General features: G+C 43.8%; 1 protein-coding gene across 1 annotated transcript in view; it reads right to left on the reverse strand.

Moving 5' to 3' along the window:
* Positions 1–17,932, reverse strand: part of Ephb1 (Eph receptor B1) — a 437,328-nt gene that overhangs the window by 25,468 nt on the left and 393,928 nt on the right. The window contains exon 12 of the mRNA NM_001104528.1: positions 16,793–17,008. Within this exon, the coding sequence (NP_001097998.1) occupies positions 16,793–17,008 (216 nt within the window). The remainder of the gene's footprint in view (positions 1–16,792; positions 17,009–17,932) is intronic.

Consider the following 17,932-nt stretch of genomic DNA (forward strand, 5'->3'; position numbering starts at 1 on the left):
ACACAGGACTATCGCTAGGTTGAATTTCCAAAGAGTGAAAGGGGAACACTGGTATATTGAACTATCCAAATGTCCTCTTGTAATGACAAATCCTGACTGGGTCTATGGAGAGTGTGTTGTTGTTGTTATTGTTGTTATTGTTACTTGTTTTGTTTTGTTTTCTAAATAATGCTCAGTCACAATATTAAAGATTGGTTCTGATGAGACTCATTAATGGATTCTAAAACTGGGGGAGAACTTTTGATGAGAGGCAAGATACTGGTGTGACCTAATATTTTCTCACAGGGGAAATGTAGTATGTACACTATGGAACTGAGCACTAGAGAATTAGAATCTTGAATAGGTGATCAAAATTAATAACATTGATGAAGGTCAGATGGATATCACATGGCTCCAGATACAGCAGTAGAGGAAGGATACAACATTAATGAATAGAATTGTGGCCAAGAACATACAATCTGAATGGAATCATGAGAGATGTCAGAAAACCCAAAGGACATTGATTTTTAAAAAAGTGAGTGTGTACTTAAAAAAAAAAGTCAATGTCACCAAAGACAAAGAAACACAGAGGAAACATTTCAGATTAGAAAGGCTAAAGAGACATGAAAAGTAAGGGCAACCCCTGTAGACAGCAGGCTTAGGGGCTACTTACTTCTAGTAGAGGGGTTCCATAAAAAATTAAAGACCTGTCCATGACATACACTTCCTAGTCAAAACAAATTGGATCCAAGCAAGTTTTCTAAAAATTCCCTTGCTAACTGATGAGGTATCTTAAGGAATTATTTCACCAAACAGTGACATTTCCTTTCGAGTTGTGTTTGTAAAGAAGCCAAGGAGGATATCCCCAAGACAATTCTATGACTTCAGAAGTAGACGATATATAATATGTTGTATAGGGCATCTTCTTTGAAGCTCCAAAAGTTAAGGGGGAAAGTGCTCCCAGGACTCAGCTTTAAAAACAAGCTAACACTGAACACTGTCTGTGGGGCCTCTTCTAAGCCCAGTGAAAACGTGACAGGGGACAGAAATGTCAACCTCATAAAGGGACTCACTACAGCAGCAAAAGCCTTGTTTGGAAGACACCTACAGTGAAGACAAGTTAACAACAGCAGGTAGGGGGCTTCTTGGGTGGGGGAGCAGGGAGAGGGGGCACTGTTACTCTCAGGTCAGGTCTTGGCACCACCAGCACTACCCTGACCTATTCTGTAAAATGCTAACACATGGAGAGAACATTGGCCACAGCCCACAGGGGGACAGACTCAAATATAGGGGAGAGCCATGTTTCCTGTGCTTTTCACTCAGATGTTTGAACATAATCATTTAGTTTCAGTCTTACTGAAAGCTAAGTTTTTCCTGCTTCAGATGGCCATGATGATGGTGCAACTATAACGTCCTGAGACAGACTGCAAGCTTTCTGAGGCTAATTTCCTGCTATAGCCATTTCTGTTAGACTGTCGTGTACACATTTCCCATAAACCCCATTTTCCGCAAAACTGTACGGTGAGAAAATGGAAGCTATGGGGACGAAGTACATTTGGAAGAGAACACTCGAGGTCTAATGAAGACTCCCAATCTCACTGCAGCAGCACAGGGGTAATTGCCAGTCTCCTGTGCACCCAGCACATCAGTCCTGAGAGTCTTTGTAACCTTCAGCTCCTCAGGTTTGTGCCTCTCCTTGGAAATATAGGCCCCATGGATATGAAACATCTCACAGGCATTGGTTTGGTCCAAAGTAAAAATCCAACCAAGGTCATGGGCTCTTTAAGTAACACAAATGGATATGCGCTTGGTTTCCTCTGCCTCACCAGAAGAAGCAATGACATGACTGGTACCCAAGAACCTTGCCACTCTTTGCCCTAATAAAGGTCTTTCAGTCTCTAGCTCTATTCTTTTCTTCCTTTTTTTAAAAATTTTTTTTTAAAATTTATGTATTATATTTAAGTATACTATAGCTGTCTTCACACACACCAGAAGAGGGCATCGGATCCCATTACAGATGGTTGTGAGGCACCATGTGGTTGCTGGGATTTGAACTCAGGACCTCTGGAAGAGCAGTCAGTTCTCTTAACCGCTGAACCATCTCTCTGGCTCCTCTAGCTCTTTTCTTTAGGTTTTAACATTATGCTGGGACATATTCTTTGACGGTAAGAAAGCTTAGGTCTGTGTGCTTCAGGACACAAACACTGGAAAAAGACAACATGAAAACCTGACACTGTCCTGGCAACCTGCCCTCATTTACTCAGCAAATCTACACTGAGGACAGGCATGGAGACAAGACAAGGCACACCACAGGAGGTGAGTGCTCACAGACTGAGATCCAGTATCTACCATGCACCAACTTCTCTGGGAGTACTTTACATATTTAATATTTACATTTTACAAATTCATATGCTCTTCACAGTAATAAGTGGTCTCTATTACCAGATTAAGAAGCTGAGGCTCTAGGAGTAGATACCCCACCTGGTTTATGACATAATATGTTAGTAGCAGAGCTGAGGTTTACCGTCTTGCTGCCACACAATTTAGTGAGAATCTGTGTAGGAACCCTCACTACGTGCATGATAAGCTGAAAGGAAAAAAAAATCACGTGTTGATAATTGTATTTTGTGTGTCAGATATTCTCCGAGTTGATTTTGTTCCCAAATCAGGTGGAAGTTTTTAACTGAGACCAGAAGTCCTTTACTAATGATCCTGGTTCACCTGCTTTGATAAACACTTCTTCTTAAAACATTTTTAGAGAACTTTAGAGGGTCATGAAAGCATCCTGCTTCTCCTCTGGTCTTTACCATGATTGTGTGATACACACCAGGTGTAATATGTTCTTTCCTTTTGACAGATAATGGAGAGGAGTCTCAGCCACATTTCCTGGTTCAGTATTCGGCTTTGCTCTTAGAACTTCTGTAGGACCCCCATATCCTTCTCAGAATTACATATTCTTAGATTCACAGTGGATTGTCTCTTTTTATCACTGTGGAGATTTGCTACACCACATGATTTGAAATGTTATTAAAAAACAAAATAAAAAAATGAGCTCAGGTCTTCATTATTGAAGGTACTGTTCAGGGTAACAAGTATCAAAAGCTAATACAAAACAAAACAAATAGCAAAGACAAAGAGTGAATGAGATGTTTTAAACGACTAAGTCTATTCGTTTACTAAAATAATTTTAGGATTGTGATAATTATTATAGACTAAGGACATCACAAGTAACTATTACTTAAAGTTAATAGAATTGTAGCATGTAAAACAGCCAAACTAGGCTACCAGTTCCAGCTAAGGTGTGGGCCAGAACCCTGTGGTTTATATCCCAGACAGGCAACTTTCCTAGACAGGAATATCTCTGAGGACTGAGGAAGGTATCATTGTTCCAGCAGGGAACAGCAGTGTGTGGGCTTGGTATTTTATGACAAAACACCCAGATAGCTCATGACTAGGTCACCTGGCCCTTGTCACTTGGGTCCACCTCCTTCTCCCTACCTCCTTCTCTGTACTCCTTGGCTCCTTGCCACAAAAGCATAGAGTGATTTTACAGAGTACTTTGAAAACCTAGCTGTTGCTAACTGTGTAAAAAGGGGGTAAAGTCTGCTGCTGCCAACAAAGAAGTGAGCCCACTCTGAGCAGCTTGCCCAGGCAACAGTTTTAAACCCAAACTTCTCTCCATGCCTTCTTTTCCCCATTTTCATCGAATACCCAGAGGATATGTCTTCTGTAAGTGAGCAGAATTAGTAGAAGTCTATGCGGATGCTTTCGCCTGAGACTCCTTTTCTGTTTCATTGCCTCTTCTCACAGGAAAGGCTTTACCCCAGTGCTTTGTGGGAGGATTAAGATGAAGTCTTCACCTCTAAAACCCTTTTGCATATCCCCCTGCAGCTGGAGCACCAGCAATGTTTGCACAGCAGCCTTTGATCAGGTCTCCTGCTTTTCCCTCCCCCTCTCCTCAGTCTCCCCTAGCTTTTACCCAGACTCCCTCTTTTTACCTCAGCATCTGTTAACCCCACTGGTGGAGAATATCTACTCTCTGTCTTCAGGTATTTGAATTCTGCTTTCCCAGAGGAAGGGAATGATACTCAGCCTGGATACTGCTAGCTTTGAACTACCAAACAGTTAGAAAAAAAAAAAAACAGTCTTGACTGTGAATTCAAAATACTCAGTCTATCCAAGGACCTAGTCTCCTTCTCTTGGATAAACACTGTGCCTAAAGACCCAAGGGACCCACAAGGTTTCCTTGGTGAAGGGGCTCTGCTCTGGGAAGGCCTGTAGACCAAGCTCTGGCTGGTCCTGGAGGCCCTTCCTAGGCTGGATGCTTAAGACAATGAACCTATCTTCTACATTAACACCAGTAATAATGCTCAGACCTGCTCCTGTGCAAGATAGGGTTGCTTCCCCAGTCTCCAGGCTGGGCAGAGCTTTCCAAATATGAGAAGTCCTCTATTTACCATAGCACTTTAAAGACCACACTCTGCAAGGATACCTTTAGATAAACACACACACACACACACACACACACACACACACACACACACACACACACCTTTAAATATGAAGCTATAAAGGGTGCTCAGTGCCCCTGTGATATTTAGCTTAAATTACCAATTTGACACAACCCAGAATCCTTTGGGAAGAGAATTTTAATGAGGAATTGTCTACATTGGGTTGGTCTGTAGGCATGTCTGTAAGCCATTGTCTTAATTGAGTTTGTTGATATGGTAAGACCTAGCCCACTGTGGGCAACACCATTCCCTAGGCAAGGAGTGGTCTAAGCTTTTATTTAAGAGTGGAGAAATTGAGCTGAGAACTCAAGCAACTGATCATGAATGTATGCTCTTGACGGTCGGTATGATGTGACCAGCTCTTTGAAGTTCCTGCCTTGACTCCCCTATAACATGGACTGTAACTCGCAATCATGAGCTGAAATAAACTTTTTCTCCTAAGTTGTTTTTCCCCCAGGGTGTTCTATCACAGCAACAGAAGGGACAGTAGGACAACATATGCTCACTTTCCTGGATAAATTTCAGACGGCATTCCAAGAACCCCCTCCATCCCCCACCCTTTACAGTCTGACCACTCACTCACTGCACACCTGTCTGGGAATAGAGTTCTTCTCTTAGGCCTCTATTGATTTAACCCGGCTGTTCTAACACAGTTCTCCAAACTGGGTGGCTCAAAACAGGAGAATTTATTTTCTCATAGTCTTGAAGCTGGAAGTCTGAAATGAAAGCGTCCATTGGGTCTTGCTCCTGAAATGGTACCTCTTCTAGTTTCCAGTGGAACCGGCAATGCCTGATACTCCTTGGTTTATAGACACGTCATTCCACTCTCTGCTCCTTTGTCACACAGTCATCCTCTCTCCCTGTATGTCTCTAAATATCTCCTTGGCTGCCAGACCCCAACTTGATTTCGCCATCGCTTGATTGTATCTATAAAAATCCAATATCTAAATGAGGATGAAGTCTAGGTATATGTGTAGGTGTCGGGGTAAGGACTCTCCTATTTTTTCTGGAAGGGACACAGTTCTGATAAAGGAGCCCCTAGCTGAGAGGCTAATTCAGCTTCACTCAGACTCCACAACTTCAGTTGAACTAGCCACTCCCCACCCAGTGAGCACACAGAGGCATTTCTATCTTTTCTGAGCAGACTGTCTTCCCTTTCTGCAAAAACCTTCAGTCCCTCAACCATTATCAGCTTGTCCATATTTCCAGCCATCTGCTGAGACATGTGAAAAATGTCTTTCATGTGCTCATTTCTACTCTAGGATCCACTTTCTGATTCTCTTTTTGCAGCTAAATGTGATCTCTCTTTTGTATGCTCAGGGCTCCAAACTCCTATTAAACATCCAACTGGGAAGAGAAATGGTAGAGTCATACTATGGTCGATCGACATGCTAAATATAATATTTAAATATCTTCTTTAATAAAGGTCCTCACTCCTTTTGAGGAATAAATGATTCTTGATTGATTGGTTCATTGACTTATTGACTGACTCTCTGTGGGACAGCCACTGAGATGATAAAATAAGGTCCCTCCTCTGGGAGTGACACCTCATCCTCTACTTATTTCCCCCAGACCAGTCCCTTTAGATTGGCCTTTGGGGATTTATATCTGGCTGGTCATGGTTTAGCATGACTCCAGAGTCCAGTGGCTCACTTTGGGCTGTCCACACAGTGTTCCCAGATCCATACTGATTCATCTGCATGCATTTCTCCCAGTGTTCCCTTCAGCTCGTTCCATGGGGCAGTTGTTTCTTCCCATTGGTACTTGCACAGAGGCTCCTTACAGCCTCACTCCCACATATACCAGCTGAACAAGACAATGCCCACTTCTAGATGGTACCCTAGTTTCTCCTACCTTTGGGTTTCAGCCCAGGGATTCCTCTTTTAGGATTGATACATGCTCGATAGTCTCCCTGATCATAATCTGTCATAATTACAACATAATCAAACAGTCATAATTACAGTATGAATTATATAATTATTTTATATCTGTTTTGTATGCAGATGAGTATGTGTGAATGTGTGTGTGTGTGTGTGTGTGTGTGTGTGTGCATTTTATGCTGGTTCATATGTACTGACACATGTGCCTGGCTGTGTAGGCCAGGGAACAACTTTGAGTGCCAATTCTCAAGAGCACCATCCATCTATTTTGACATAAATTGCACAAGAATGGCAGGAAATTGAGCCTGGGAGATCTTCCTGTCTTTCCTTCCCCAGAAATGGTATTACAGATATGTGTCAGCATGTGTAGCCTCTTTACATGGGTTCGGGAATTGAACACAGGTCCTCACACATGTGAGGCAAGTGCTCTCTGTCTGAACCGTCCGCCAGCCCCTCCTTTGACTTAGAATGGTACTTGAGGGCCTGGGCCAGAACTGTGTCACCTCTTAGGCTTGAATGTGTTAGTGGATGCACCTGCCTTAACTGGAGAGTGATTAGGAAAGGCTGCACTCCCATGTGATCACATGCACGTGAGGTCCTAGCTCTGCACTCCAGTTTTGCATACTATATATGCACTGGCCCAGAGCAGAGAGGGGGCTCTGGATGAGAAACCTTACTAGCCCCTGGGTACTGCGTGGCTCAGGCTCTGAAATTCCATACTGATCCTGTCCCGGCTAATAATATACAGGGCCTGCTAAGAATAATTATGCTGAGTATTTCTCAAAAGGGCACTCCAGTCGGGCCCTGCTGTCCCTATATGAGCATCTGCTGACAGAGTGACCCAGGGAGAGAGCTGAAGAAGGAAGAGGCAAGAACTGCCCAGGGAAGAACGATTTGAGTGACAGAGCATGGGGCAGAATGACATTTGAATTACTCTTCTCTCCGATTAATTAATGCTAGAGAAGAACTTCCAGGGGACCAGGACTCAGGTTGATTCCGCCTGCAATTAAAGGGTCTCCTCATCGTTTCTTTGCTTGCATCCTTCCTCTCCATTTTCCCACCTACCCAAGAGACAGAGCTTGTTCCCAAGCCAAGTGACTGAAAGGAGAGCTAGAAATTACTCAGAATGGGGCCTCGTGAGGGAAGCCACAGATCAGAAGGGAGGAGGAGTGTGATTTAGATGTAAAACCGTCAGAAACGGAGAGAAAAGGCTGTGACAGGACCACTGGACACAAAGCCACACACAGTGCTCTTCCTCAAGGATGAGGTCACAGCCTGGGTTCCTTCCGTAAGCCTCCTCTGTAACCCAGGGTGGCCTTGAACCTGTGCTCTGCTTGCTTCGGTCTCTGCGGTGTCCCCAGTGTTGGGATTAAAGGTATGTACCACTATTCTGGGCCAGAGACAACTTCATTAAGAACTGCAGTAAAGTGCAAACAGATGGAGAGCTCTCCTGAAAAGCTTGCAGGAACAATTGTCTTTGAGATGATTTTCTGGTTATTTTCTGTGCCTTTTTCAGTATTAAATATATTATGGGGGGGGCACTACTTAAGACCAACTACTAGAGTAAGCAAACTTAGTTCTTGGAAGTAATAAAAAATATTTTGTTTTAGCTTTAACTTGTATTTGTTTGTGTATCGTGTGTGTGTGTGTGTTCATGTGTATGTGCACAATAGAAATCAGAGCACAGCTTGTGAAAGCTGGTTCTTTCTGCCATGTAGGCTCCAGGGATTCGATTCAGGTCTTAAGATAATTACCCACTCACTGATCCATCTTGCCAGCCCGGGTCTCAGTTACGTTGACACAACTAACACAACTACAAAGATAAAGGTGGCAGCTAAGACAATAATTCACAGGGATCATGGATAATGCAGGGGAAATAGTGAGCTGCACTGCTGCTGCTTCTGCTGCTGCTGCTGCTGCTGCTGCTACTGACCACACCGTAACTGGATGACCAGTTCATCACAGAGGAGCAATGGCATCCGCACAGCACGTTTGGGTTGTGCTATGACAGCAGACGTCCTTGGTTCCATGGGGAAGATGGACTCATGTGCTTCCTGCCCATCTAGTGCAGGGCATGAGTCTGATGCAGATGGGACTACTCTGGAGCAGCTATAATGTGTGAGCAGTGTAGGCAGTCAGTCAGTACAGGAAAAGAGGGGCAGCCACAGGGCAAGGGGGTACCCGAGAAAGCACCAAAAGAGACACAGGGATCATGGAAGGATAAGAGCAGTGGGAAGACCGTGCAGAAGACAGCTCATGCCTCCTGCCCAGAGGAACAGATGCCCTGGGAACAGCTCCTCTTGACGTTCACAGATGGAGACAGAGACAGGGCCGACATCAGAAGAGAAGTCAAGGATCAGGAGAAGGAAGGCACAGGCTTGGAAGGAGGCAAGCTTTAGATGTGACAGGAACATAGAGTGTGGGAGGGGCAGCTGCTGGAGACCAGAGGAAGGAGAGCAAAGGCGAAGGGCTGAGAGAACTCAGAAGCACTTTGAAGACTTTGTGCAATTCATGATGAAACAGGAGAGCCCTGAGGGACAGGGACCTGCAGAAGGCAGGAGCATGACTGGAGACTTCTGAGAGAGGCAGCCCAGGAGGAGTGCTATAGGACAGGAACATTGACACTACTTTAGCAGAAGAAACCCACCTGAATACAAAGGAGGAAGACTGCGGTCATTATGGGATAGGTGGGGCTTTTTCCAACACATTGGAAGAGAAGAAATCATGCCAAATGGGACACAACTTTTGGCTCCCTTGGCATAAAGCCCCTACTGAGGAGTCTCTAGGATCCTGTTGGAATTCTACACACCCATGTCAGCTACTAAAGGGCGGAAATCAGATTTGGGAGAGTATATGAAACTCGAAACTCAAAACACTTGTCACAGGCATGGCACCTTTCCTGTGATGTGTGGGCTGTTTTCTACTGTGGTGACATTGGACAGAACAGGTATCATGAGCCCATGATCTGTGAGGTTAGGCACTGAGAACTGGTCTTCCACAGTGCATAGGGGTATTTGTTGGGACACACACCTCAGAACGCAGACATAAACCTGCCAAGAAATTGCGTGTGTAGACCATACAGGCATTCAGAGCCCAGCCTATCTTGTTTTTCTTTTCGTCATAACAGGCAGAAATATCAGTAGCTGCTCGAAACTCTTTCCTAGGTGAGTGAATTTATTGCAATAAGGAAGCACAAAGGAACAAATTTTATCTGTTCATTATTGTGGGAGCCGGTTGGGAAGAAAATGCTCCTGGGGCTAGAAATAGCAATTTAAAGTGGAGAACAAACACCCAGAGAAAAGGAGAAGGGTGGAGAAGTATGTCAGAGAGCCAGATGAAGGATGAGGGCCTAGGAGGAAAGACTAGAGAACTCTAATAGCTATTAATGAGGTCTTCACTTACAAAGAAACACCAGGTGAATTAGAAGATGATGATGCTAACGGGGGCTTGGAAGGGCAGTGTGAGGTGGGGGTTAGCTTTGAGAATACTGTCTTGCAAAACCGAAATTAGGGGCACGAAGCTGTAAGCTCCACTTTTGACATGGGGTGGATATGCTTCTAATAAATAAAAACCCTCCAAGAAATAATAACAAGTGTAACTGAAGACAGACCCAAATAGGGAAGATGGGAGAAGGAAGGAAGAAAAGAAGAGAGGGAAGGAGGAGGAAAAGAAGGGAGGGAGGGAGAATGGGAGTAGAGGGGATCAGAGGGAAAGGAGGGGAAGGAAGGAAAGACTCCCCGAACTTTCTGGAAACTGAACAGCATAAAGCTATACGTTTTGCAGTTTTGCCTATGGGTAACCTCAGTCTCTGCAGTCTGCTTAATGCTAAAATTCTAGTGGAAAAAATGTTCCCTATTTCTGGTTGGAAGAACCAATAGAGGGCAAGAGGGTAGTGGTCTTCAAAACTGCTGGAGAGGAAGAGGCCTGATTCTCTAGCTGACCCTAAGTGCTACCTGTATAAGATAGACTAAAACTTTCAGGAACTGAGAGCTGAGATGCAGGTACAATTTGCAGTCCAACTAAAACCAGTTATTGTTTTCCTACTCAATTAAATCTCTTGACTCTCTAGATTGTGTAATAGAAACTAGTCTCGATGGCGTGCAATTCACAATGTTTATCATCCCAAATTTCAAGGTGTACAGAGCGCCAGGGAAATTCAGCTCATTTACAAAGAAAAAGGCAATGAAGAGACAATCTAAAGACAGAGTGTTAGGAAGAGAGACTTCAAAGAAACTATTGTAGCCATGCTCAGTGATGTAAAGGAAAATGCCTTTAGTGAATCAAAAGATGAAACACCTTAACCAGTAATTACAAAGCACAGAAACAAATTAATTAGGCACCATAGCACTAATGTTTACAGAATATGAAGTCTGGCTTTAGCAGGGGAAAAAGGAAATAGATTTTTTTTGCAGAAATATGATGAAAATTTTCCTGAATATGTGAAAAGCACAGATATACAGATTCAAGAAACTTAGAAAACCTTAATTGGGATAAATTTTGGAGGGATGAAGCTTTCCTAGGTACATCTTAGTGAGGGTTAGGAAACCAAGCATGGGGCATGCTTGGACACCAGAGAAATACAATACACAATCTTTCTCTCTCTCTCTCTCTCTCTCTCTCTCTCTCTCTCTCTCTCTCTCTCTCTCTCTCCCTCCCTCCCTCCCTCCGTCCCTCTCTCCCCTCTCTCCCTCCCCTTCCCTCTCCCCTTTCCTCTCTCTCTCTCTCTCTCTCTCTCTCTCTCTCTCTCTCTCCCTCCCTCCCTCCGTCCCTCTCTCCCCTCTCTCCCTCCCCTTCCCTCTCCCCTTTCCTCTTCTCTCTCTCTCTCTCTCTCTCTCTCTCTCTCTCTCTCTCTCTCTCTCTCTCTCTGAATTCAGATTACAGACCAGTCACTTAATTATATGTACCCAGTATCTTCTCATGAGGTAACTGGTAACTCATGGTATACAATCTTGTCACCAAGCATTGGTTACATGCTTCCTAACCTTCTCTACTTAGCTTCTTTGTTGCTTTTCTATTGAGTGAGGACTGGGTTTCCGTGTGTCTGCCTATATGCACACACATATGCACAGCATGTGAGGTCAGAGGCTGACTGCAAGCATCTTCCTCTGTCATTCTCTCTGCCTTAGTTTTTTATTCTTACAAGGACCTCTGATTCTGCAGCCTGGCTTCCAGAATGCTCTGGTTGGTCACTCTTTCCTGGCACTGGGGTTTGAGTGTGCACAGACACACACAGCTTTTACGTGAGTACTGGTGAGCAGACCCAGGTCTTTCTGCGTGCTCAGTAAGTCCTTTAGCAACAGAGCCATCTCCCCAGCCCCTAAACCAGTATTTGGAAAGAGACAATTTGAAGCTAGGTAAAAATTCTACTCCTCTCTCCAGGTTCTCGGATTTTAGTATCCGCTGATGCTTTCCATCAGAAATAACCATTAATTGATAGTTGCCAATTAGTAGCTCTTTAATAATATCCCAATAACACTTTCTTCCCCAGGATAAAGAACCATTCTCTTGTTCTATTAGTGTGAACTCAATAGGCCTATCCTATTTATCTTCTTAGGCAGGTTGTAATCTGTTGCTGTCATTTTGTATTGTGTATTTTAAGGTTCAAATCACCTCAGATTTAGACATTAGAAGGTGCTTCAAGCTGAGTATTTTGAATTTTTTTTTGTAACCTCATCATGACTTGAGTGCTTTCTTACTTTTTGACACACACGGGGAAAGGTGTGCTGACTCGTCTCATTTTCCCTGCTGAGGCTCTGGAAGGAGCCATGTCTCTAGCGAGTCCTGGTTGCTTGAATTGGGGTAGATAAAAATCATCAAGATTGGAGAGCCAGGTGTCCTCTCGCTGCAGGCCTGCGGCTGCGTCCATGCACCCCCACCCTGTTTACTTGTCTGTCTCCCAGTTCACACAGATATGACGGCTCAAGCTCAACACTGCCACAGTGCATCCAGCTCTCATGCTTTCCTCTCCCGATAGCTCTCGCCACGCCCAGTGTGAGTAGTAAAGTAAGTCACCCACTGGGGCAGTAAAGCCCTCATATGTGGGTGTTGACCTCCACTAGCTTATGATAGCTACCTTTGCTGGACCTGTCGAGGGGTGTTCTGGTGAAAGAATGTAAAAAGGAAGTTTGGAATTTGTTTTTTTAATACGTGAAAGGAGAGGAATGGGAGAAATCCACAGGAAAAGGCAAGTGGAGGAGGGGAGCCAGGTTAGTTTTCTCAAAGGCAAATCTATCACCTTTGGACCATGGAACACATACACTGGGTGTGCATGTGTGTGCAAACACAAACACACGCACGCATGCATGCACCTTTAGATACACACACACACACACACACACACACACACACACACACACCCTTCTACCCCTTGAATGGTGTTCCATCATCCCAATACCGTGAATTCTATCACAGAGGTCTGAGAGAGCCTACCACTATTTGAGCTCTTAGGCGTTTTTCTCGTTTTCCATGACCAGGAATGGAGGTTTCTTCTCTAACATAATTAATTGTCCCTCTTGCCACAATGCTTTGGAAGCACTGCTCCTCTGCTTGTGTGGAGCACATGAGACATGGTCCTTTGGGAGAGAAGAATGCTAAACTCTGTGTGCTTCCAAAGTAACATGTTGATGTCCTAATCTCCAGTGGGAGGATACTTAGAAGCAGGCTTTTTGAAGATACATATGTTTAGGATGAGACTATGAGGAAGGAGGCAGACCCCAGGGTGGATTAAAACCCTTACGAACTGTGAGACGTCTCTATTTCCCGAATGCACAAACAATTAAGAGAAGGGTTGTTACCAAGAGCGCCAGCAGAATATTATCTTGACCTCAGACAGTCTAGCTTTTTCTAGAATCAGGAGGAATGAGTGTTCACTGTTTAAGCTATCTGGCCGGGAGCATTTTATCTCAGCAGCCTATGTTGACTAAAGCTGACTGATTCTTCAGATCTGTTGAGACACCATCTCCTCCTCCCTGGATTAATCCCCCTAGATTATATCAGGGCACATTGTTTTGTTTATTGATTTCTGTTGTAGCAGGTAGCTGTGCCATCATTGAGAATATGTCTGATGAATGCCCATGCTGTCACTAATTCTGTGCATTGCGAAGCAGTATCATCTATTTTGATCCTGATTATATGCTTATGTTCCACGGTATTGACACATTGAAGATGTTTAATAAATGTTTATCATTTGGATAAATTCTTTGTATTTCCAAGGCATAATCTATTTAATCAGCAAATACGGTCATTTTTTTTCTATTTCTAGGAAAAGGTAAACAGAAGAAATGGCATGTGAAATTTGAAGGGTCACGTGACTGTACAACCGATGTCCCTGAAGACTCTGAGGTCCACAGTCAACAGAATCATCATGTAGAGGAAGCATTTATAAAATCACAGCAGACAATATAAGCAATATGTACAGCAAAATGATGCGGGACGTGTTCCCTAAGAAACTTACTGTAAGGTACACTGTAAGGTAGATGCATTTTTTATATTTGACTCCATCGCTACTTAAGTGACCCTGGACCATTAAAGTGTTAATCCTTCCAAAGGACTAATCTACTCAAAGACTAGCTGTGAATACAAATGTGTGTGTGTGTGTGTGTGTGTGTGTGTGTGTGTGTGTGTGTGTGTGTGTGTGTTTGGACCTAGACACAAAGGGATTCTAAATTTCACTTAAAAAGGAAAAAGATCTAAGACTAGTCAAGAAAATGTTTTGAAGAGAAGAATGGAAGAAAACTTGTTCCTCCTGAATAGTACGACTGTCATTAAAACATTGCTCTATGATATGTGCTCAAGTCATTATGACTATATCAATATGAAGAGACGCTGCATAAACAAATCAACAGAGTTAAACAGTTGATAGAAGGAATTCAATGTCAAGGATGTTGTAATATTTTGGAAATAAAGTATATATTGAATGAGTCGGCATAATTGTTTACCTTGATAAAACTAAGTAAGATATGACCTTCCAGTCTATATTTAAAAACTATGTTCCAGAATATTCCTGGCACCTGTCAAGATAATGGAAAACTAAACAATCGGCTCAATAGAATAAAGTCCTACTGCACACAGCAAGAAGAATGACTCTCTCAAGCACGATACAAGGAAAGACAACCAGTTCTATGAGGACCTAGATTGACTGCAAAATCCCGACAAAAGTATATGCATAAATGCACAAAAATATGAACATTCAAAAACCCAGAGCGGTGATTATACCTGAGTGTGTCTGGCATGTGGGGACTGATTAGAGGAGAGAGTCACTCAGAGAAGCCTCCTGGGGCAATGACTAGATTCTTTATCTTGCCGGAAGTTTGAGTGATACAGCCCTACACATCTGTTGAAATTCCAAATTTGTACTTCATATGTCCACACCACCATGTGCAGAAACAAAAGGAACATGTAAAGAAAAATGACACCCAGAAAGAGGAATAGGCCAGAGTTAGATGGTGATGAACACAAAGCAAGCTACTCCTTCTGGGGTCTGCAGAAGTATATATGGATATTCTTGGCCAAAGTCTTTCTCTCTTTTTTTTTCTGGTGCTGAGAACCGAACCCAGGGCCTTCAACTTGCTAGGCAAGCACTCTACCACTGAGCTAAATCCCTAACCCCTTGGCCAAAGTCTTTAAAGTTCTAAGTTACATCTGAATTTTTTTCTGAAATAAACTTGTGGCAAAGTAATTTCAGGTGTATGAAGGATTTACATATTGGCTAAACATCCACATAATGCGGTAATAGTTAAGACTCCAAGAAACATTTCATAACTTTGTGTGAGGAGAACTTTAAAAGCAAATCAGAATCCCAGGAAGACGTAGACGAAACAATAGACATTGTTGACTGAATCTCAATGATGTTACAAGCCAAAGAGCTCTGCCATCAGTTAGATCTACAACAGGTGGGCACCCAACTCTATCATAGACCATCAGGGGGTAACATTCCCAACATAAACACCAACCAGCAACCCAATGGGGAAAAATTGGGTAAAGACACAATGGATGAGAGAAAAAATAAGTTCTGGCAACTATATAAAAATGCAAATTTAGATAACGTGAGGTGCCCATATTTTGCTATTGAATTAGCATAATTTCAAAGATTGGTGACCTCCATTGCTGCTGCTGATGCTAAGTGTCAGACACACCCCCAGGAGAATATGAACATTCACTAAGCATTAGAAAGTCAAACTGGAAAAAAAAAATCCCATGGGGAGCACAAGAACTCAGAGAAATGAGTATAGTGTGGTCAAAGAGAAATGTGAAAGGAGACACATCTAATTCAACAAGGATGATTCCAGGCAGAGGTTGGACACTTTGGCCTGAGTGTCAAATCCAGTTGGTCTTGTGTTTGTAGCCTAGGAGATCACAACAATTTCTATCACTTTTCAAGGGGCCATACTGCAAATGGTTACATAATTCTTTACATAATTCTTCATTTTACCTCTTGGCCAACAAAACCTAAACTACTAGCCAGATGATGCTTTAATAAAAAGTTTACAGACTCCTACCCTGGGGGGAGCTGACATTTACCAAATATTTTATGCACTTGCTTCTCTGTATTATTTTAATTTGTACATTTCAATTTATTGAAGTTTAAAGCAGATGGGGAGGCAGTGAAAGATACTGTTGGGCCAAGAATGTAAATGAAAAATGAAGATGTTTGCTAGACAGCCACTATAGCAGTCTAGGACAAAGAGAATGCAGCCTTATAAGATTGAGGGGCAGTGGAGGAAGAGTGGGGATAGGTTTCCTAGGAGTAACCAAGTATTGCCAAGGATGGGATGTTGAGGCACAGGGAGAAATCAATGGTGACTCTCCTATTTCAGTCTCTTGTTAAATGGTGCCAGCTATGGAGATGGTGAGATGGGGCAGCTACCCTGGAGAGGAGAGCCGGAACTCTATTTTGAACATATTATGGTTCCAAGAGGGATTGTGTGAAGGAAGCAGTGGGCTAGAGATTAGATCTGCTCAGGATGTGGAGGGGGAGGCTGAGAGAAGATCAGGTTTCAGCACTCAGAATGGAAGTGCTACTTAAAGCCCCCTGGAAGCAAGGTAGGAAACCGCCAAACCGGATTCTGATGATGCAATGCCCAGTTCAACTGGGGACCAGAAGCCCCAGCTTTGCCTGGAGCTCCGTCCTTATGAAAGACATTGCTGCTGTCACTCTCCCCATTTGGATTCTCCCAATTTATCTGTTCCAAACTGTTTGTGCTACTGGCTGAGGAACCCGGTGGCTTCCAAGTAGACAGCAGCTCCTTCTGATAAGCTGTGGTCAAATCTTTACCTGGACACTGACCACTGTTACTCCTACTGCACGGACGGGGTGCCCAGTATGACTCCCTAGGTAGGGAAAAAGCTCAGCTACAGGTCCAAAGATATCTTCGGCCATCATTGACTCAAGCCATGATTTTCCTGAGTGGACCAAAGACTCACCAAGGAGCTGGTGTAGGTGGGGTCTGAGGTGTCATCCTGGAGGTAGCGAGAGAGGCCAAAGTCAGACACTTTGCACACCAGGTTGCTGTTCACCAGAATGTTCCTAGCAGCCAGGTCCCGGTGCACATAATTCATCTCAGATAGGTACTTCATGCCAGCAGCGATGCCCCTCAGCATCCCCACAAGCTGGATCACGGTGAACTGTCCGTCATTTTGCTGTGATAAGACAAAAAGGAGATCAGGATCAAGATGGGCTTCAGTGGCTAATCGGGAGCCTAGACAGCATGGCGGACGGCTTGTCAGCCCTCTGTCAGCACCCAGTATTCGGCTCTCCGCTGCCTCTTCCTACTCCTCCCTCCTCCTCGTCTCTTCCCTTGAATGCTCTGCTCTCTCCTTGCCAAGCCCTGTCGATTTCATCTCCAAATTACATCTCAAAGCCGTCCACTCCTTTCCCTTTCCACTGCCACCATTCCAAACAAGTCATCGCCATCCATCACCTGTAACGGCCCCCTGCACCTGCACCCCTCCAATCCATTCTCTCCATGGCAGCCAGGGCCATCTCTTCAAGACATAAATCAGGCCATGTCACTCCCTGGCTTAAACTCTCTAATAGCTTCCCGATGCATTAAGGAAAATCTCCCAACTCCTCAGTACAGCTCAGGAGACCCAAAGGACCAGCCTTGCCTTAGGCTCTGGAGTCACTCACTCATGCTAAACAAAGCCACTGGGACTAGAGAACTCTATGTCCTTTCCACGGCAAGTCCAACATGCCCCAAAGTTTCTTAAGTACCATTTCTTCTGTTCCTTTCTCTCTAAGCCCACACTTATGCATGTGCCCTTTGTTTTCTGCTTAAATTCCCTTCCTCAAAGGTGATGTCCTTATGACCTTCCCTCCCTCTGATGTAATTAGCATTCTTTGAACACTGTTTTCAAATGTATTACCATATGGCTTTATACATCACAACTTTGAACTTTGTGGCTGTGTGTATAGTATAGCCTTCTGACTCTGCTATTTGACTCCAGTTCTGAGCACAAGACACCCCCCCCAATCTCTAGAGGTTCCCCTAATATTTAAGTAATGAAAACTTTAACAGCGGGGAGCATCAACACCTCAAAAATCATAGCTGAATGACCAGCATA

The sequence above is a fragment of the Rattus norvegicus genome, chromosome 8 (genome assembly GCF_036323735.1).
Source record: "Rattus norvegicus strain BN/NHsdMcwi chromosome 8, GRCr8, whole genome shotgun sequence".
NCBI lineage: Eukaryota > Metazoa > Chordata > Mammalia > Rodentia > Muridae > Rattus > Rattus norvegicus.